General features: G+C 34.8%; 1 protein-coding gene across 1 annotated transcript in view; it reads right to left on the bottom strand.

Moving 5' to 3' along the window:
* The window catches only part of LOC145245616 (uncharacterized), a 125553-nt gene that overhangs the window by 87360 nt on the left and 14665 nt on the right, over window positions 1-23528 (bottom strand). Inside the window, exons 4-7 of the mRNA XM_080107184.1 lie at window positions 16285-16404; window positions 12028-12135; window positions 9636-9728; window positions 6076-6105 (exon numbers count right to left, since the gene is read on the bottom strand). Of these exons, the coding sequence (XP_079963310.1) occupies window positions 6076-6105; window positions 9636-9728; window positions 12028-12135; window positions 16285-16404 (351 nt within the window). The remainder of the gene's footprint in view (window positions 1-6075; window positions 6106-9635; window positions 9729-12027; window positions 12136-16284; window positions 16405-23528) is intronic.

Here is a 23528-nt window from a genome sequence, read left to right as displayed (position 1 = left end):
ATTTAAAACTTTTTTCTTCAAAATCACTGGATTCAGCATTAAATAAGCCGAAAAGGGTTGATTTGCCGTAAAACAAAAACAACCAACCAACTGAAGCTGACGTACAGGTTAAACATAATGCAACGGGTAATGGCATGTGAAGTTATTTGTACTGGTTTTTCAACAACACGGAAAACAAGGCATGTTTGCATTATTAGATCTTGCAATTGATTAGCATAAATGTAATACATTTGTACGAGTACCCATATGCGAAACATCTTCAGCCAAGCTTACATCGGTTATACTTGCAAACATAACCTAGATGAAACGAATTAAACATAAACGTTGCTTTAATATCGAAAAAACGATTCCTTAAATCAATATTCATGTGAATAATAAAAGTTTGAATGCTGCAATGGAGAACGTACAAAACCGAGCCATCTTAAAATGGCGATAAAATGGCGATGTTTGTTGATGGCAAGTATAATCAATCAACAAATCGCTATTTTTTTTTTTTTTGCACGTACAGACAATTTTAAGAATGGATGAAAGTATCTTCCTATCCGAAAAACGAAAATCATTGGAGAAATTAATATTACTACTATGAACCGGTCGTTTACCGGGGAAAGTGTCTTCGTTTGTCTGCGCCTTACAGACGTCTCCTGAACGGTTGTTACGTCTTAGGCACGGATACACGCTCTCCGGGTGGTAATCACGATAAAACGATGGACATATCCCCTTTTTATCAAGGGGTTGATATAACGTCGGTTACATCTGGTTTTGTCGGGTTTTCGCTTCGAGTCGTCGGCGTCATTACTGGCAGAGTTTACAACTTAGAAGTGCACACTAAGCATACAACAAACATTATTTGCATAAAAATAGAAATGTATTTCAACATTCAAGAAAGAATTGGCTGAGTTGAAAATCGACCCCTGTCCCCTACGCGAATGGAATCCAACTTCCAACTGATTATCCAATTTTTTGTGACAAAAAGAAATGAGAGAGAGAGAGAGAGAGAGAGAGAGAGAGAGAGAAAGAAAGAGAGCGCGAGGCATGAATATATATTTTGCTCATTAAATTTTAATATTGCTGTAAGACCGAAACCTACCTGCATCATGGACGCTTCCAGTACTATATTACGATGTGAGATTTTCAGGTCGTCTAGTGTGGCGTCTGTCCGCAAAGAAAAGTCAGGGAGGGGGTGGTTTGCAGGTCCCAGTGTGGAGTTGGAGGCAAACCGACTGGCAAGCATGTTAGCCTTCTCAGTTGCAGAGCAAACAACCTTATGACTATTGGATAGTGGGGGAATTGTTGAGTGTCCCTTATTTACTACAATGTTGTAGATTTTCCAGAAGTCACGGGTTCCTACTTTCTGTGCTTCGATGCGTTTTGTGGTGGTTTCAGTAAATTCTCTCTTAGCTATCGCTATTTCTTTCTTACAGTTCCTTCTGGCTTCTATGTACTTCTGTCTTTTTAAACTGGACTTATGTAGGTTAAATCTGCGGTACGCATGCTGCCTTTACGCTATGGCAGCTGCACAAGTAGAAGTAAACCATTGGGGAGAGTGGGACTTGCTATAAAATTTGCGCGTGGGAACATGTGCCTCAATTGCCGTTTTGAACCAATTGCCGTTGTGCTATTATCAGGGGACAATATAGCAATACTTTAGAATAAACTGGAGTACTAGTAATACGCAGCGCGTACAACTACCCATATCGGACACCACCGCTTACCCTTTATCCTATCCTTGTAAGCATTTGGTTAATATATCACTCCTTACACCTGATCCGTGTTCCGTGTTTTCCTTCCGTGCTCCCAACCTTGGCTCTACATCAAATAGATTGTTCCGAATTTAAATCTATTTAGCAAAGCGATGTCAGCTGCATTCGTCTGGCCTTTCCATTCGTCAATCTCGATTGCATGGACAAAATGGCCTGTTTATGTGCGCTGACATTTTTAAACGAAAACAAATCCGACTTGATTTTACGTGTTTCCTCCCGCCCAAGAGGACAAGGACATACGGGTGGAAGACTTTTAAATATGAGGAGCTTTGCCAGACAATCGAAAGAGAATATAGTACAAGCAAATATAGCAAGCTATTTCCTTTTTTAAATTTAATATTGTTGTAAGATAAAGTCAAAGTAAAATGAAAAGGAAAAACGTAAAGTAGAACGATGTCTTACTTTGTTAACGTACAGAAAATACTATCGCCATAATCATAAATTAATTCTATTACTCTCGGGGCCTAGTCGGGTCGTAAAATACAGTTAAATATATTTTAATTCATGCAAATTCCGTATTTATTATTACAGACCGAATTCTTTATTGAATATTAAATTGTACCCGGTCCTGGATATGACCTTAAACTATATCCGATGGTGAGGTCACAGCTTGCGGGCTTTGGGAAGTGTGGATCCACCCTTTAATTGCCATTGCTTCCAAGTCCACTCTGACCCGAAGTGGTAGTACCTGTTAGGGTCTCAACTATGGGTTAAATAGAAACCGACTTGAAAAAAATATATATTCTATTAAAAACTTTTTCTTCAAAATAACTGAATTCGGCATTAAATAACCCGAAAAGAGTTGAGATGCCGAAAAACAAAAAACAAACAACCTATATTGTACCTAATATATGTATCTTTTATACTCTTATAAATTTGTTTTTGTTTTATGTATTGACATTCATATTAAAACCATTTTTTATTCATTAAAAAGGAATGCCAACTCTGTTATATATGGCCGTGGAATTGCATTCATCTGCAAAAGATCCATCTAATTTGCATATTCTTTTAAACATTCATTTTAATTAATTCCCTAATAGTTTTTTCGCTTTTCTTATGGGATGATTATCTTTAGCTAACGATTACGTGTAATTATATTCATGCAAATATCCTACATGATTTATACTTGCGTAATATTTGCGTAAAAAGCTTATAGTAAACACAAACCTTTTTCTAAATATATTTATGTATGTGTATATATATATTTGTATAAAAAAGATTTGCCTACCAAACTTCTCTGTCAAAAGGTAGGCTTTTAATATCAATGTCAGAGCGAGAAAAAATCAACTTTATAGGTATGCTAGCTTTCTATACCCGACGTTGTCCGGGCGGGGACTTAGTCATATACAACGATTATGCTAACTTGTTATGAAAACATTGCACTATGCCATTCCAAAGTGTTGAGGAGAGGGTCTATAGTCATCCTTGTAATTGTACCTTGTATATGTCTATCATTTTCCTAGCATACTTCAATCACCATAATACTACATCAACTCCAGTAATCGTCCTATTCATGATTTCTTAATCATTTTCTTCATTAAATATGAACATAAATAAATTGATCCGAAGGCAAGATGTACTTTTTCTACGTGTATTTTAATGTTAAGTTTTCAATAATAGTACATGGTAATACAACTTTGAACGATAAAATTGTCGCCCTAGAAAAGACGTCATGGTTCAATTTCCGTTTGATGAAAATCTGGTTTTCTTTTTTTTATTATGAACCATCTACTAGTTGGCCAGTTGTGTACCAATCCCAAGAGTGATAAAAGTCTTCTATCATGTCTGAAAGTGACAAAATGTTCAACGAGCGACATCGATATGCGCGGCTGTACAACTCATGCTCTCTACCGATCAAAGTTATGACAACAGGACCATTGCCAGCACCCTTAAATGCATCGCGGCATTGCTACGAATAACAGGAACGTGACCAGAGTGATGAAATCCAAGTGCTCGGTCACGGTTATTGTGTTTGGTGTAGTTTAAAGTGAGGGCCACATCATGCCACCTCACATCTTCGAAGTCGGCTTAAAAGTCAACACCAAAGTCAACACTAGATGTGTTGAAGAGTGTGGTGATCCCCTGGTGCAACTAGGTGGCTGCTGACAGACCCTTGGCGTGGCAGCAGGACTCGGCGCCGGCACACAAGTTCAAATAGATCTAGGCTTGGCTTCAGAAGGAGTGCTACGACTTTTACCCCTTTTTTCACTGTCCCCCTCCTCTCCCGACTAAAACCCGCTGGAATACTTCGTTTGGTAATACGTCGAGAACATCACAAACATGATATCCCACAACACCAAAGTCAGCCTTATCGCTGCTATCCGCCAAGTATTCGCCGAGCTCCCGCCGGCACTTGTGGAAAAGGCATGTTCCGAGTTCCTTAATGTATCGAGGCAGGGATTGAAGCTGAAGGCGGCTACATTGAATAGATGTAAACTCTACTACATAATCAAGTTACCTGAATTGATTTTTTCAATAAAAGTTTTAAAATAAAGCTGTATTGTTGTTTTCTTTTAGGGCGACAACTTTATCTTTCCACTCTATATATTCACTTCAGGGATCGTCCTACTAAAGATTCCCAAATCAAGTTTTTTAAATTAAACATAAACATAAATTTTTTTTCCGAACGTCAGACCTGCTTTTAATTTTAATGTTACATTTTTAATAATAGTACATGGCAATACTTAATTTTTCTAAGATTTTATCGATAAATATGGCATGTTTCGCCGTTGGATCATAAATAAAAAGGACCGAAGCGTGTTTTCCATTTTTTACACTAGTTTCTTTTAATAATAAAAGTACAAAACTAAAAACATCTAAAACATTTTAATCACTGCAATCAAATACTGTGTATTGGCTCTTTCAAATATATCTGAAAAAAAAAACAACAATAAACTAATACTACAGTAAAATAAGAGGCCAGACCAAGAGGCACGTTTGTATCATTCAACGTTAAACTGAACTAGAATACATATGAGTAATTAATTACGTAAGTGGGGTTTTAAAAAGAGTGTGAGGTTTTAGAGCTGGCAACAATTATATAACCGTGTAGTCATGTGATATACGAAGAATTCCATTGGGACTACATTACCTTAATTTCTTGGAACATTTTAATCACGTATTTAAATACAGTTTATCATTTTGGAAAACTTTCTTAAATATTAGGTTAGTGCAAAAATAATGTTTTTTTTTTACTTAAAGTCGACCGTCAAAAAATTACATTATTTTTGCGCCAACCTAATAGAAAGTCATGGAATTAACAGATATATTGGTACTTATGCAGTGTGAGGATCGTGCTATGGTTCAGACAGTTTATGCAAAACGCTGGAATGTGTCGAAATGCTGAGCGCTTTAACCCTAAAATGTTTGCTATCGTTAGTTAATTATCTATTAATAAAATTCTAAATGTTTATTTATTTATGTGTGTATATATACCAATAACACTTTCGAACGGTTGCACCGAATTGAAAAATTCTTCTTTTTTTTCCTGAAAGGTGTGAGTCCCTAGATTGTCCTTACCAATACATGGTTCGTAACGAACAACACCGAGTCACACAAAAAACCTGAAATAAGGGTTTTGGGGCCGTTTCGTTTTTGTTGAAAAAGTTACCTGCCCATGTCAACGGAATTTAGCACTGTCTGTATACAGTCGCGGTAAAATCTTTCAGCATGCAGGCAGCGATTTTGTTTTGTGCATATGGAAATTTCCCATACTCTAAGTTCACAGGTTAAGCGTTGATGGTAAGACGATGTTGAGTGTACTTGATGTTGAGTGTACTTGATGTTTTGTGTTTGACTCGGTGTTGTATGCCGACGCGGCGCAGCCGCTAGTTTTCAATAAATCTTAATATTTATTTTGATTTGAAAAAAATAAATCATAAAAACGCATGAAAAGAAGAAAAAAAATCATATAAAAAGTATTTGTTCACTTTTGTTGTTTTTTATTTACAAAATTAATATTTATTCATGAAATTTACCTTACAATGAATGTTTTTATGTTCTAGATTTGAATTCGATTTTTTAAAAAAGGTTCTGTAAAGTTTGTCCAATAATTATTCGAGGATATTGTTTTCATTTTTCAAGTAATTTTTCATTGAATTAGCTTCATACTAACAGGAATAATATTTTTTTACATTTGAAAAAAAAAAATGGTCAGTGTTTGTGCGAACCCCCCCCCCCCTAAAAAAAAAAAAAAAAAAAACAAGAAACGAAACATTTGTTTCACACATTCTGGCGTTTCCCATAAAGGTACTTATACTGTGTAAGTACCAAAATATGATTTAATTAAGGTGACTATTATTTAAACAATACTTACTTGGGCAGCTTGATCCAACGCAGATCTTACCTGAAAAAAATAAGCATATACATCGTATTTAAAGGAAATTCTCTAATCAATATTTTAATAAGTAAAATAAAAATCAAATACTAGAACGAACAGGCAACAAGAAAGCGTATTCTTCAGATGCCGTCTATATTTTACTAAATGCCTGGTCGACTGTTCGTAACATTTGTTGGCGTCACGTAAAATAGATCAACCAATCGCCATTTTTAGTCACCTCTGATATGACCTGTTGATAATTATCCAAAAACATTTAAACGTTTCTTGCAAACATGTCAATTTAAAAAAAAAATGCTTCGTTCTAAGCTGTAAGAAGTTATATGGGTGTATGAAATTCACAAGCGATAACAGTATATCAACCACAGATGACGGTGTTAGGTTTTTGTAACTCTTCCTACTGACCTGGCTCAACGTCGCTTAAATTCGGTGATATGACGAGAACCGGTGTCAAGGTTATTATGATTACGAGAAGCCGGAAATCAAAAGGTGATATTATCCAAGCAAATTCATAGCAAATTAACTATTTATTTTAAAAGGACAGGCAATTCATTCAAAACGTAAGCTCCGAACTGATTTTGTAACTCATAAATCACAGAATACATCCACAGTAAAATAACGGCGCGATGTCTCATTAATAAAGTCTCATAATAAAAAGTTAAATTTTAAATAAAACAAAATATGCTCGATTGATGACGAACAATTTACTTCATACATTAACAGGATTTTTTTTTTTACAAAGGTGTCATCTCTTATTAAGACAGATTTTATACGTAGGGAAATGTACACAGACAAACAGACACTTTCACTTTTATAGATGCAACAAAAATATATACGTATATATAAATACTAGCATGGGTTTCCGGTGTTGCCCGGGTATCTGGAAGTGTACCTTTTGCTGAACAAAAAAAGGTAATTTTTTTAATTTGACCCTATTATGACCCTTAATATTTATTGTTTTGGACTCAAATCATGTTATTAAGTTAGATCCCTATCCAAGGAACCTATATGTAAAATTCCAAGTGTTTGGACCCCAAATTGTCGGAGGAGTTTGGTAGAGTTCTCAAAAGTCAAATCCTTGAACTTTGACCCCTTAACAGTCAAATTTCTAGCCGAAAACGGATCACATAGATTTTTCCAAATCTCAGTACCCTGTATATCAAATTTCGAGTCTGCGGACTAAAGTTATCGCGTAGGGAAATATACACGGACACACAGAGAGAAAATCAGACAGACACACAGACACGTTCACTTTTATAGATATACTAGCATGGGTACCCGGCGTTTCCCGAGTATTTGGAGGTGTATGTTGAGCAAAAAAAAAAAAAAGCGGTCAATTTTTTTAACTTTGACTCCTATTATGACCTCTTAAAATTCATTGATTTGGGCTCAAATCAAGTTATTAAGTTAGATCCATGTCCAAGTAACTTACATCTAAAATTTCAAGTGTTTAGACCCAAAATTGTCGGAGGAATTTGGTAGAGTTCTCAAAGGTCAAATCGTTTAACTTTGACCCCTTAACAGCCAAATTTCTGGCCAAAAACCAATCACATAGATTTTCCCACGTCTGAGTACCATGTATATCAAACTTGGAGTCTGCAGACTAAAAATTGACAGAGTTATTTCGTAGGGAAATGTACACACACAGACACACAGATACACAGATATACAGACAGAAGACACTTTCACTTAAAGTGTGAGATCAATTCTATAAGAGGAGACTTATCGGGACAATATAAAGCTCAACAAGTATCATTGGAGCTTATATAGGAGAACAATAGGGCGAAGAACTGTCTTGAATTTTATCTTATTACAAAAATCTGTGACAAATATGGAGTTGTGGACTGGTGCATTCGTGCAAATCTTCCACATCTTCAGTTGATCGCGAATAATTGTGTGTACAGTTCCCGCACTGACATCAAACTGTGCACTTATTGTCTCTAGAGACACATCACGGTTCTTATCAATGAATTTCTTTATTTCGCCAATCAACTCTGGTATTCTGACTTCCTTACTCCTCCGACACCTCTCATCATCCCTCACAGATTCCCTGTCTTCCTTTAATCTCTTATGCCACTCAAAAACTTATGCTTGATTCAGGCAAGATGGTCCAAAATCTATTTGAATCATTCAATACTTTTCTATGACATTTTTCCAAGTTTAAAACAGAAATTTATTGCATATCGTTCTTCTAAAGTGTCCTCACGTCCAGATTGCATTTTTGAAATTCACCATCTGTGACAATCAGGATTTAGAAGGGGGTATTCCAATTCCTGTTGTAGCTGTTTATTTGAACGCTAAATCATAAAATTTAGTCAGTCTTATCATAATATTTTTAGAAATAACATACTGAATTTTCAAGAACCTGCGACAATTTTAAATACCTGTACGAAAAAGTCTGAAAACTTATTGAACCCTCCTCGTATCGTAGCAAAGCTCCATACAGCAGCTCAGCCAAACCGGGTTAGTAGTTTCGGAGAAAAATATGATAAAAGACTGAGACAGACGGACAGAAAAAGAGAAATATAGTATAGAAATTTCATGAAGCACGATGTGAACGGTTTTTAAAATGGTAATTTTTCAACTGATATAAAGAATTGCTATTCACTATGTTTTATCAGTAAATATTGTATGACTCGCCCTTGAACCATACATTAAGTTATCGATGTAGATGTTCGTTTATGCTACAAAAGAATCTCGTCTTTTTCATTTTATATCAAGACTTATACGGCATAATCACGTTGACACACCGGTTCTCGTCAGATTACCGAAGTTAAGCTATGTTGAGCATGGCTAGTACCAAATGGGTGACCATATGAGAATTCTTGACGCTGTACGTGCTCTCCGCTTATCTCCGCAATGATTTCAGTCGTCCTGAACCTTTACTTGCCATTGGTATTTAACAACGCAGATTCGAGTGCGGTGTGGTTGGAGATTGCGAAACTCTTACCACATAAAAAATCCATCCGCATTGCACCCTTACAGTGGGTATCCATAGTCTGTCAAGACTGAAGGATGCTACTATACCAAGACAAGTGGAAACACTTAAGTAAAATCCAAGAGACCTCCAGAGCACTTCTATCATTACCGTGTTTCTTTCCCTGTCCACCACACTGTAATTTGATGGGAAATTGTCATAATTAGAATAATTTCAAGGAATACTCTGCAGTTTTCTCACATAACAAAACTTAGTTTTTTTTTAAATTATTACATAATAATATTAAAATTTCAGAAAAAAAAACTTAGCTCCCCCTCATCCTAACAAAAACTTGCTCAGTTGAACCTCAAAGAATAGATATCTTTTTCTAAATTTCGGATATACCTTCAAGGCATCGCCGGTTAAGACAATCTCAACTTTGTGGGGGTTCGTTTCATATTTTTCTTATTTTAGTTCTAAATACAAGCAACTGCTCTTTAAATATATATAAACAAAGCCCATAAAACTAAAACAATAAAAGAACCAAAACAAGAATGTTTATTATTCTAAATTCGAATGCAGATATTTTAAATAAGGTATTAGAGGGTTAGATAATACTCACGTTCGCAACGACGTCCAATATAACCTTTCGGACATTGGCATTCGTAATTGTTTTGTGAACATAATCCACCATTTAGACAGTGGCAACGCTTTACTGAATAAAAAAAAAAACGGAATGAAAGTGTAGCTTTAATATCAAAACAAACTCTTTGATCAATGTTTTATTGAATAAGAAAAGTTTAAATACTTAACTGAAAAAGAAAATATATTATTAATATGCCATCTATATTTATTAAAAACCTGATGGATTACACTTAACGTTTTCTCACGTAAAATTAAAATTTGTTTAAAACGGAAAAAATAATGACCAGGATTAAATATTAAAATGCATTAAATCGGTAACGTTAATTTTTGCCAAAAAAGGGTCAATGCTTGGTCTAAATTTATGAGGCAAGCGTTCATTTTCTATTATTTTTATTATTATCCCTCAAGCGGTGGAAAACTGTATATTTTTCATATCGGAGATTATCTATTTAAAATATAACTAAAACTAATAAAATATTCATATTATCAATGTATATTTATTCTGTAACATTTGTATAGAATGGATATTCTTCAAATCATAAAAAAGTACGTTTCTGAATTTTTGAGAACAGGATCGATTATGTTTGTTTTGAATATTATTTTCACTTGATGTAACCTCTGACCTTATTCAGCTCTATTTTGTCAAAATCAGGAATCTACACGGAATTTCGAACATAGCACTTTATTTAATCCACGGAGGTTAGTATGTTCTTGTCCCAACAGCTGTGACTAGATAGCGGTCTTAATCAATTCGTAGTTGTATTTTTGAGTGTCGTCCGCATTAAACATTGAAATTTCAACTTCCAGAACAGTGTAACCTTACAACAAGATTTTACCAAGAACTTTATCCAATATGCCACGGCTAAGGAAACGAGCGCATGCTACTTCCATTAATAAAGTAAAGCTCGAAATTTCGTGTCGATTCCAGAATTGGACAAGATACACCTGAACAAGGTTGGAGGTTATATCAAATTTAACGTTGGACAAATAACACTGAAGATGAGATCAGTCCGAAAGCAACCTTAATAATATAATTTTTCGTTTGTCTTTATTTTTGTTTTATTTTCTTCAATGAGAAAAGAAAAAAAATACAAAACATTTTAATGACATTTTTTTTTTTTTTTTTTAATTACATTTTCACCCCAAACAAGGCAAATTGCCACTTTGGTGTAGGGGGCTACTATCAGGGGCAACAACTACTGGGGTACTATGTAGGGATTTGGGAAGCAAGGTGTCGGTTCACGTTACACTTGAACTTCTGCACGTCAGTACTGTTGGGGAAGCAGGGACCTGGAATGGAATTCCAGAGTCTTGCGGTTCTGGGGAAGAAACTATTGGAGTAAAAAGATCTTTTACATCTAGGGACCTCTACAGTGTGGGGGTGGGATCTAGCAGCCTGTCGGGTTTGTCGAGGGTGCTCGCGTCGTGGGGGCATAAGTGATTGCAGTTCGTCAGAGCATTCACCACTAAAATACTTGTAGAACAGGCAGAGGGATGCAACATTTCGTCGATGGGACAGAGGCTGAAGCTTAGATGCCAGTTCAGGGCCTATCAGGTTTGCGACTCTCTTTTGAACCTTGTCAAGGAGCGAGAGACTAGTAGCAGATGCACCAGCCCAGATGTGGCAGCAATACTCCATACATGGGCGAATGGTGGCCTTATAGAGGTACAGGATACTTTCGGGTGTTAGTAGTTTTCTAACACGGTAGAGAGAGCCTACCTTTCTTGCAGCGGCCCTGGCAATGCCTTCAATGTAATTGTTCCAACTCATGTTTCCTGTGAACGTTAGGCCAAGGAGTTTGAAAGATGGACTCTCAGATAAAGAGTCGTTGGCCATTGCTATGGGTGGTAGAGAGGGTTTCTTGTAATTATTGAATGAAACTAGTTTAGTCTTGGCAGCATTGAACGCGACCAACCACTTTTGTCCCCATTCCACTACAGATTGGAGGTCTTCCTCTAGTGTTTCTGCCATTTCTTTAGAAATGTGTTCATTCGTCTTCCTGTCGTGTCTGCCATAGAGTGTAGTGTCATCAGCATATATACCCATCTCAGAGGCAATGTTGTCGGGGAGGTCATTTATGAATATCAGGAACAATAGAGGTCCAAGAATAGAACCCTGGGGCACTCCCGCATTTATATCATATTGTTTAGATGTGCGACCGTCGAGGACAACCTGGATTTTTCTCTTATCTAAGAAGGATTTATTTCAAACGTATGGGACTAAACAACAGTAAAACGATAGTACAATCGATAAAACGATACTACAACACAAGAAGCAATCCAACGATATGCATGTGTATTATAAACTTTCTAATATATTAGAATAAATATGAATTAAATAATGTAGGCAATGTTTAATCAATACTCACTTGTGCATGCCGGTCCTGTATAAGCCGGAGGACAACGGCATACCGATCCATATTCGCCCTTTATACAGCTGCCACCATTTTGACAGCGGCGATGAACGCAATCAATATCTGAAGAAAAAGAACAAAAGATATATATTATATGTAAAATCGATTCTTTAACTGTTTGTGGAACTGGGTGTTCAAAAATATATAGAAAACAAATGTTGTTCATACAATTCAAATGAATACACAATACAGAATTGTCAAATTTAATATGCGCATGTTTCAGGCCTTTACGACGAAACCTATACTGTTTTTGTATATGTTGTAAATTTTTTTCTTATATTTGCGTAAGAAATAAAACAAATATTCTAAAGCGCGTTTATTTGAAAAAAAAATTACATTGTTACTCAATTAAACACAACTAAATATTTAAAAAAAAAACATGCATGTTATTGATTTTGTTTCTCTTAGTGATTAAACGCTTTAAAAGAAGATTAGTATAAACCTGTCTCATACAGTCTGTAGTGTTCGTTGGCAAAAAGAAAGGAAAAGAAAAGAATGGCTGCTCTATCTCTTCATATGTTTACGCTCTTGTAACCTGACATGCACATGAAATGCTTCCGGTTTTGAATAAAAAGACTGATTTTTCAGAGACTGGGATAATTTGGATTTGGATGCTGGTGTGACGAGTTTTGGAGTAAGGAGTTGTGACAACAGAGTGTCGAGTTTTCGAGTAGCAAGGTTTGACAGCAGTGTGACATATTTAGAGTAGTGAGTTTTCACAGAAGCGTTTCAATTTTAACTCCGGAAATTGTTATTTGGAAAGTATAGAATAGTTAACTCTTGCGTATTTAACCACACTCTTGGATACAAACAAACTTACACGTCAATGAAATTCGATGAGCACTCTTTGGAAAAAATATAACATTTTAGAATTGAACCAAAACAAAATAGAAATGAGATAAAGAGATTTCATTGAAATTAATTATACTTGTGAATGTCCATAAAACTCAGTGAATGTGGGTATTTTGCTAGATAAATAGCAAACGATATTCAATACCATGCAACTCACTAGTCCACGAAGGGTTCATCATTACTTAATGAATAGTTGTGTACAAATCCCAACAGTGATAGGAGCCTTCTATCATGTCTGAAAGTGACACAATGTTTAACGAGTGAGATCGGCGATGCGCCGCTGTAAACTTATGCTCTCTACCGATCCAAGTTATGACAATATATATATATATATATATATATATATATATATATATATATATATAACTACTTCATTTATTCGCATAAATTTAATATACGAAAGTATAGATTTATGCGTAAACTTTAAGTATTTACTTCAAAAGTGCTCAATACGTAGGTAGAGCTAGTTAGTAATTTATAAAATATATATGGCGATTAAGCTACACTGAATATTCTGCGTTTCATCCAACATAAGCCTGACGAATCCTATAGTTGGATGAAACGCAGAATATTCAGTGTAGCTTAATCGCCATATATATTTTATAAATTACTATATATATATATATATATATATATATATATATATATATATATTGCTGCTAGTTGCTGGAAATGAAATAAATAAAAAATAAAAATAAAATTATAAAATGTGAAAATGATAAGAGTAAAATGTAGCGTGATTAAAACTGACATTTTTTTTTTTTACTAATTGCATATTATTATTATTATTATTATTATTATTATTATTATTATTATTATTATTATTCACTCACTAGGAGTTTTCACATAGGCTATCATCAAAGAATACTCTTTGAGAACAACTTGTGGTGTTCCCTGGAGTCTGAGTGATAACAAGTCTTACCAGATTTCTAGTACTCTCCCCCTCTTTTCGACACCATTTGAAAATTAATTTGTGTTACCAAAACAACTGTTTACCATTGATTTCTCCTTGTCCTCACTGCCATTGGTCCTCACTGAAATGTGAGTGGCAATAAGTCTCCCCAAGGTCCCAGTTCAGTTTTTGGAGCCTACATTATTATTATTATTATTGTTGTTATAATTATTATTATTATTATTATTATTATTATTATTATTATTATTATTATTATTATTATTTACCCTTGAAGTCCAGGGAATCTTACTAGTGATACTGCCTATGTTTATCGTTTTTATTAGGTTCCTACTGTATAGTTTAGTTTCTAGGAGTTTTTTTTTATTGATGTCAAGTATTATTTTCTAATTTACTCCTTCATCCTTGTAGTTTTGGTGGTATCTACTTCCAAAATTCACAAATGCTTTTTAGGTGCAATGTTTGACTTATTTCCTTATCTTCGCTTCTTTGAGTAGTTTCCTGCCATCTGTTGTCACCAGTGTTCCATTTCTTTTAACTAGCAATGCGCACTTTTTCATGCCGAATTCCATTTGGATAACCTGGTTGACCATTCCGGTTTTTATTAGCATCTCTAGATCCTTTTTGTTTTTTGTTTCTTGCGAAAAATTTCGGGTCGTCCATATACATTAGATGGTTCATTTTTTTCATCTGTATTAATCAACTTATATGCGTCTTGGCATTTCTATAGTATATTAATTTCTTTAGCTTATTATTATTATTATTATTATTATTATTTTATTCAGTAGAAGTGGACACACAAGTCATCATCAAAGATTTCTCTTTGAGAACAACTATCAGCAGCGTTTATAAATAGAATCTCCCAACAGTGAAAGAGCATACCCCATTAAATATAAAAAATATTGCAACAATTGTTATCCGTTGTATCTTCTCAGGCATTCCTCTTGTTCCAATTTCTCACATTCTATTTTCAAGATTTTTTCGAGATCGTTCCTAAGGCTCCTACTATTATTGCACTTACTTTCTTCATCTTCTATATCCCTTTCGGATCTCTGGCCAGTTCCGTGTGTTAGCCTCGCTTCTCCGTTTCCTTGCGATTTTCCTGATTGGTCTGCTGGAACGACGAAATCGATCTGGCTGGATTTTTCCTTCTAGATAACCATTATAACATCCGATCTTCTTGCTTGGATGCGTGCCGCAGTGGTTAGAGTACTTGGAAAAATCAATTGTAAAAGCGATATTCTCTACTGTTAGAACTAATGTTTACGAAGATACTTTAATGTTTGTTGGGTTGACCTCACATTATTTTAGCATAGTTTAAAAAAATAACCAAGCTTAATATTAATGAAACTTGTAGCTTTGTAATATTTTTGAATTACGATATTTACAAGATTTTAAAATGTTTAGTTTTAAACCGGATAAAACAGCATGATTTACCGTCTCTACGTGTTTAGCAGTGAATATGATATTTGCCATGTTGTATCCTAAATGAAATAATCACAATAGATTATCCTTGTTATCACACTGTCTTGCTTTTCAATAGGATCGGACAAAATTACACGCGTTCTCCTCCTGAATTTTTTAGTCTTCGCACCCCCCTTTCCCCCAAAAAAATAAGACAAAAAAGGAGCTGAACGTGTTTATACTTTTTTGATAATTAACTTTGCTTTTTAGTAAAACTGGTTCCCCAAATGTAATTATTTTAATCATTTTCTACATCAAAATAAAAACGACCACACTATTTTTACACATTTCTATAAAAATAAATCCTGATTATTTTGATATTTCCCATAAGAATTTGGCGGGCCGTATCTGACTAACTGGCTGTAGTTTTGAGACTCCTGTTATCGACACATGTTCAATTACGTTTGGAAATAGAGTGTCTCTGTGTCTTGGAATTTGGATTAACGAAAGCACATTATAATAAAACAGCAACTTTTCGTTGCACGAGGTACGTTCCAAAATTGATGCCTTCTATTTTTATTATTATTTTATTATTATTGGATCAAAGGGGAAATCAAATTGCATTGTTATGATGACTGAACTAAAGAATCAACTACGTGAAAGCTTTATATCTCTGTAGCAGATATTAACTGTGTAAAACTTTAAGAAGGCAACTCCTGTCATGGGCGTGCGTCAGAAGCAGAGATACATCATTGGTTTCCTGGCAAAAGTTCATTGAGTGTGGTAATGACTAAGTGATATCTGGGGCACAAAAGGTCGCTCGTTTTAATGGCAATATTCGATTCTTCATATAAGGTTGGTGCAAAAATAATGTCGTTTTTATATAAGTTGAACGTCAAAAACGACATTATTTTTGCACGAACCTTATAGTTTGTAGTTAAAAAATAAGACGCTTTACTTTTGCAACAACCCTTGTATTACTTAAATGTCCAATCGATTCAGATTAATTGATTAAATAATTGTGTTCATGTTTAAACAATACTCACATTGGCATGTTTCCCCAGCGTAACCTTCTTGACAGCTGCACTCGGCTACGGAACCTTTAGGTATACATATGCCAGCATTTCGACAGACGTTTTCCTTACAAACACCAAGCTGATCACTATCTGTATAAAACGAAATAAACACACGTGTTGCTTTAATATGTAAAATCGATTCATTTTTTAAAAATATTTTAACCAACAGCTGAAAACATTATTACGTACTTACGTCTCATATCGAAATTAGTATGAATTCCCAAAATTGCGAAAAATGTTCCAGTAGGTGTGCTAGATATATTTTAAACAATAAAAAAATTACAATTACGTTCTGAGATTTCATGTTTAAAAGTAGAAGATAATTTGAGTCAGGGGAGATAAACCAGTTTGTCATATTGAATTGATCGCGCAACTCTTCCAGATTAAAACATACGATAAAAATCGATAATTCGATCAATCCTACTTTTGTTTGTAATTATATTTCTACAACATAATTTTTCGTAATTTTTTAAAGTTATACTAATTTCGACTTAATAATAATTTGTAAGTAATAGTATTTTCACCTGAAATGCATTGGGTTAAAAGATCACCAATCTACGTAAGCATAATCATACTGAAATGAACTGGGAATTTACAACAAGTATTTTTAAGATGCCATCTAAATTTACGAAAGGCCAGCTTGAATATTAACGTTTTCTGACGTCACGTGCGAGAGATGTATGAAAAAGCTTGATATTAAGAAAACTGGCATCAGTTGAAATGAATGGCTCTCGTCTTGAGGAGGTCTCAAGTTTTGACAAGCTTCTGGGCTTGACCTTTACCCCTGAACTTAAATGGAACAGGTACATCAAATCAAGGCGGCTGGAAAAATGGTGGGATCCTTCTATCGATCCGGTAGATATCTCACTGCTGATGCAATTCTCTATCTATATAAAAGCCAGGTACGTTCGAGGATGGAATACTGTCGCCACATCTGGACAGGAACTGCTAGAAAGGACTTGTCCTGCCGTGATAGAGTTCAAAATAGACTTTGTAGCCTCGTAGGAGATATATTTTTCTCTTCCCTGCAACCTCTATCTCACAGAAGAGATGTTGCGAGTTTGTCTCTGCTTTATCGTTATTTTCATGGAAAGTATTCGACTGAGCTTCAATCTATGGTCCTCCCTCGCTAAACTTTTACAAGAAACACTCCTCTAGCTGAAAACACTATCAATAATTCCCCCACTCGTTATCTGTGCCTAAACCTAAATGTAGATTCCATGAACAAAGCTTCTTTTTTAGAACTGCACGCCAGTAGAATTGTCTTTCGTTTTCCTGCTTTCTAGCTGACTGGTTGTCTTCAAGTCTAACGTAAACACGTTCTTGATGAGCCATCCCACTTGTTAACAAATTTACCGAATTTCCATTACTAACGATTACTATATTGTCCAATTTCTACTGTACACTCTTTAACCCTTATCCTCGAGTGGTCTATTGGCCTTAATAAGTGGTGATGCCTATGTAAAAATCGTGCGTTAAGGCCATCCACCCTTGTCGATCGGTCAAAAGCAGAGTCAACGGCATGAACTAGCCATTCGCGATTCCAGCGTCAGTGATGGGTGAAAAGGCAGACCCGTGTCAAACGTCAAAGACAGAAGAGTCGAACGATATGAGGATATGATGAATGATGTCACGTTTTTGAGCAAGAAAAAAAAAACAACTAAAGTTCAGATCAGTTGTCTCCGAGAAATTATGCGAACAAGACAAAACTTTTATACATCTGTCAATGAATGATAATGTTTATTCGTGTCTGATTTAAGGCGATCTTAATTATTGCGTTACATAGGACCACTGCCATTGAATTATAAATGGTTTGCCATACTTATAGGTAAATGTGCACTGAACAGATACCATAATACTTAAAGTTAAATTCAAATTTTGATATATCTTTTTTAAATGAAATTGTTAGTTGAAAGTACAGAATAGTTAAAAATACTCTCCCCATGTTAAGAATGGCCTGTTGAATAGAAAATAAAATGTAACTTTTTCTTTTAAAAAATGTTTTCGGATTTATTTATGTTAAGAGTGTAAAAAAAAAAGTTCTAAGTGCATAAAAGGAACAGAGAAGAAAATGTAACAAAAGGAACGCGGTGAGTAAATCGCCGTTGTAGAATGCGCTTATAGTTTTCAACAGGTTAAAGTAAATTCATTTGTAAGAAAATTGTGTTGTAATAACTTAAACGTAATACGGAAATAAACGATGTAAAAAAAAGCAGAATGTATTATAAATTGTATGTAATATGTACGCATACGCAACCGGAAGTTGTAAACCAGATATGTGGTTACAACACCCGTTACAAGGTCATTTGAGTTTTATAATTATATAGATTTATATAGAACATAACTTTATTAACTTTATATATAACATTATATAGCACATTATATAGAACGGAATCTATATAGAACATATATAGAACGTATATAGAACCTTATATAGAACTTATATAGAACAGAACACGTGTAGGACTTTATAAAATGAAATATATAGTACAGAATATATATCTATCCATACTCCTACGAAATCGTTTTTCTTTTGTGTGTATTGATATTTATATTAAAAACCCTCTTTTCTATTTATTTAAAAAGAAAATACAATTTTCTTATATATGGGTTGTGGGATTGCATTAACTAGCAAAAGATCTAGCTAATTTGCATATTCTTTTAAACATTCATTCCCTATTAGTTTTTTCGGTTTTCTTATGGGATGATAATCTTTAGTTAACTATTACGTGTAATTATATTCATGCAGATATTCTACATGATTTATACTTGCATAATATTTGCGTAAAAACATTATAGTAAACACAAAATTGTTTCCATATATATTTATGTATACGTATATATTTTGTTTAATCTATCTATCTATCTATCTATCTATCTATCTATCTATCTATCTATCTATCTATAAAAGTGAACGTGTCTGCGTATGTCTGTGTGTGCGTCTGTGTGTGTACATTTCCCTACGCAATAACTTTGTCAATTTTCAGTCTACAGACTCGAAATTTGATATACAGGGTACTGAGATTTGGGATAATCTGTGTAATTCGTTTTCGGACAGAGATTTGGCTAGTAAGGGGTCAAAGTTCAACGATTTAACATTTTAAAACTCTACCAAGCTCCTCCGACAATTTTGGGTCTAAACACTTGAAATTTTACATATAGCTTCCTTGGACATGGATCTAACTTAACTTGATTTGAGCCCCAAACAATAAATGTTAAGGGTAATAATATGGGTCAAAGTTTTAAAAAATTTACCTCTGCGGTTTCTACCAAATTACTCAGACACTTTCTGGTCTAAACATTTGAAATTTTACATAACGTGTATTCAGAGGGCAAGCTTTTTATCGGTTTGGGTCGAAAATTTTTAGTTACAAATATATAAATTTATGTATGTATGTTTGCATGTCTGCCTAAAACTTTCGACAGAAAGATCAGTATCGTTTTGAACCTTTCAGATGACAAATATCGAAAAATTGGCTAAAAACATTAATATCTTCACCTTCAACTGGGCACTTGTCGTTTTTTCGCCGATATTTTTGAAAGTCATCCTCTCCTTTCTATTGTCTAGCCTTAATTAAAACGTACGTTACTTCCGGTTTGACGGTGGTCGTAACGACAAAGACGTCAGGTATTCCCGCCCCGTTCTTTTCGTCCTTCGCGGTACGGGTTCGAGCCTGCCTTTCTACTATCACTTTTTTTTTTGCTCAACACACACATCTAAACACCCGGGCAACGCCGGACTGAAATGCTAGTATATCTATAAAAGTGAAAATGCCTGTGTGTGTGTGTGTGTGTCTGTCTGTGTGTGTACATTTCCCTACCAAATACTCTGTCAATTTTCAGTCTAGAGACTCGAGATTTGACATAAGGGGTATTGGAATTTGGAAAAATCTTTTAATCGGTTTTCGGTCAGAAATTTGGCTGTTAAGGGGTCAAAGTTCAATGATTTGACCTTTAAGAACCATACCAAACTTATCCGCAAATTTTGGGTCTAAACACTTGAAATTTTAAATATAGGTTCCTTGGACATGGAGCTATTTTATAATTTGATTTGAGCCCAAAACAATAAATATTAAGTGGTCATAATTGGGGTCAAAGTTTTGAAAATTTACCTCTGTGGTCTCTACCAAATTACTCAGCCAATTTTTGGTTTAAACATTTGAAATTTTACATAAAGTGTATTCAGACATAGGGCAAACTTTTTAATCGTTTTTTTATTTTATTTTTTGCTGAAAATTTGGCTGCCAAGGTGTCAAAGTTCAAAAGATTTGACCTTTGCGATCTCTAGCAAACTATTAAGCCAATTTTGGCTCTAAACATTTCAAATTTTAAATAAAAGGCATTCAGACATGCAGCAAGCTTTTTAATCAGTTTTGGTGCTAAAATTTGGGTGCCAAGAGGTCAAAATTGACCTTTACAGACTCTAGCAAACTCCTCCGCCGATTTTGGGTCTAAATACTTGAAATTATAGATGTAGGTTACTTGGACATGGATCAAACGTTTTAATATAATTTAAACCAAAAACAATAAATTTTAAGGGGTCAAAATTGGAGTCAAAGTTTTAAAAAATTTTACGTCTGCGGTCTCTACCAACTTTTCTCTATAGTAGTAAAGGAAGCCTATTATATAAAAAGGCATTATCGTACATAGTCACACTTTTTAATGTTTACATATGCACATAAAGTTATGAACAATACATAGGGCCCGAGCAAAGCCCGGCTGAACTGCTAGTATATAAAGAGAGAGAGAGAGATTATGGGGGAGAGAACACTGTATAGAACATATATAGAACAGAGCACATATAGAATATTATATAGAAAATATATCGAACGTCGGGGGTTCTGAGGTACAGAATACATCTGACAAAATGGTCAAAATCCAATGTTTATAAAGGCGACTTTTGTCTCTACATCCCAAACTAGCTAAACTAAATAAATGCATTGATGGATTACGTTGATACCAACATCGATACATAATTATAAAGGAACAAGGTAAGTGCAGTAAAACTTTGTTTGTCCTAATGATTTAGCTTTATTAAACTTTATCACTATGTTCACAGGTAATAATAACACATTTCGTTGTCACCGTTCTCACAATAATAATCACAATTATCATCATTGTGGAAATAAACGTGGCATGATGTGATGGGTTACAATTGATTTTCAAATAAACCCGAATTAGATATCTCTATTAGTTCTTGAGATACGCGGATTACAATTTGGCGAAACTTTGACGTCGGTTTCTGACTTTTTTGTCAAATAGCGCTTAGTACCGTAAGATTATTGTTTTTTTAGTATTATATATTAGGTACTTTATATCAAGAGCGAATGGGCTAGCTAATATAAAGTTTGACATAGGCGCATTTAGTGCATATCTAAATGATCCAAATCCGCAAAACAGAATCATACCCAGAGGTGAATCAAATATAGATGACATCTAAGATTAAAACAGAAAGCAACATGCTAAGTGTGGTAGACGAAATATATGAGCTATGAGTCGAGAGATGATGTCAGCAGAATAGCTTTCACAAGAAACACTCGACTAGCTGAAAACATTATCAATAATTTTCCCCACTCTTTATCAGTGCCTAAACCTAAACATAGATTCCATGATCAAAGCTTCTTTCTTAGAACTGCACGCCTGTGGAATTGTCTTCCGTTTTCCTGCTTTCCAGCTGTCTATAATATGGTTGTCTTCAAGTCCAACGTGAACAAGTTTCTGATGAGCCGTTCCACTTAAGTTAACAAATTTACCGAACTTCCATTACTATCGATTACTATATTGTCCTTTTGACTACTGTACACTCTTTAACCCTTATCCTTGAGTGGCCTATCGGCCTTGATAAGTGGTGACGCCTATGTAAAAAAAAAGCTGGAAAAGGAACGAAAGTTTAAAACTAAGGAACTGAATAATGCGAGTCTGCCAGGTAACACGATACTGTAGCAATGAAACACTGCATATTGCAAAGAACGAAATAACTTCGCAAAGATTTCTTTTAGCATGTCACCTATCTTAACTAAAATAATTGTCGAGAAACCTTTACTCTCTCTCTCTCTCTCTCTCTCTCTCTCTTTCTCTCTCTCTCTTGTTAGTGTGAGTCAATTCTCTTTAGAAATAAAACGTGAGAAACTTTCAGCAAACGTCTCTGTATTCTTTTCTGCATGAAAAGAAGTTTTATATGTCTAGCGCCATTGATGAGGGATCACGGCCAGAGTATAGCAGAGTAGACGAGGAAACTAAAACAAGCATTAGACGAACTGCAACGAAAAAGGGGAATGGCGGCAAAGAAGACGAGGACAATTAAAGGCGCACATGTATAAAAACATCCATTTATTGAAAAATGTTACAAATGTTCTACTCATACAAGAAACATTAACATTTATTGTGTTATATATTGGGACCCTACGTCAGTAATTAGAGATTATGTCAACTAGTATGAATTTCGGCGTGAGTTATAGAGTATATTTCAAAATAGCCTCACAAGTGAACAAGTACATGCTTGTTTGAAGTAAATGGATATAGACTCATACATAGTGTGAGTGGGGCAATGGGGAAAGTCAAGTGTTATTTCCTTAGACAAAACTCGCCAGAAATGCAGGTGTCGATGATATTACATAAGAAATAATCACGTGTTCGGGGTGGGTGGAACAGAGTTTCGAAATAGTTCGAGTCAGGAAAGTGGGCAGACAAGACGTGGCCGACAATGTAGAGATCTAAGTGAAACTTTCCTCTATCCATTCGTCGACCATTTTAAGGATTAGTAAGAAGACTGTGAAACGTAATTTACCTGGTCTCTCCCCCCAAAGAAACATCTTTTTGAATAAAACCTTCTAACGCTCACAAATCTCCTTTGTTTTCATGCATGAGTGGATTCGCTGTGAATTAGTAGATCATAAACACTCGGGGATTAACGACCACACATAAAAGAGTAATGAGAAAAAGAGAAGACCAGCGACCGCGCACGTATGTAAAAATGACTTTTATTATTTGATTCGTTTCTTGATCGCTTACTGCCAGCAACCCCACAAGTGAACAAGAAAGCGTGCGAACCATTACATAGCTAAGAAAATGTTGCGAACTAAGTATTTATCTATTTTTACTGGTAAATATATAAACAAAACTTAATATTCTAATTAATTACATGACTTATAAATCATAGCAAACTTCTGGGTCTGACTTGCACTCCAGATCTGAAATAAAAGACTTACAGCAAA

Source organism: Euprymna scolopes, chromosome 23, assembly GCF_053919585.1.
Source record: "Euprymna scolopes isolate OS-2025 chromosome 23, ASM5391958v1, whole genome shotgun sequence".
NCBI lineage: Eukaryota > Metazoa > Mollusca > Cephalopoda > Sepiida > Sepiolidae > Euprymna > Euprymna scolopes.
This window is presented reverse-complemented; position numbering and strand designations above follow the sequence as displayed.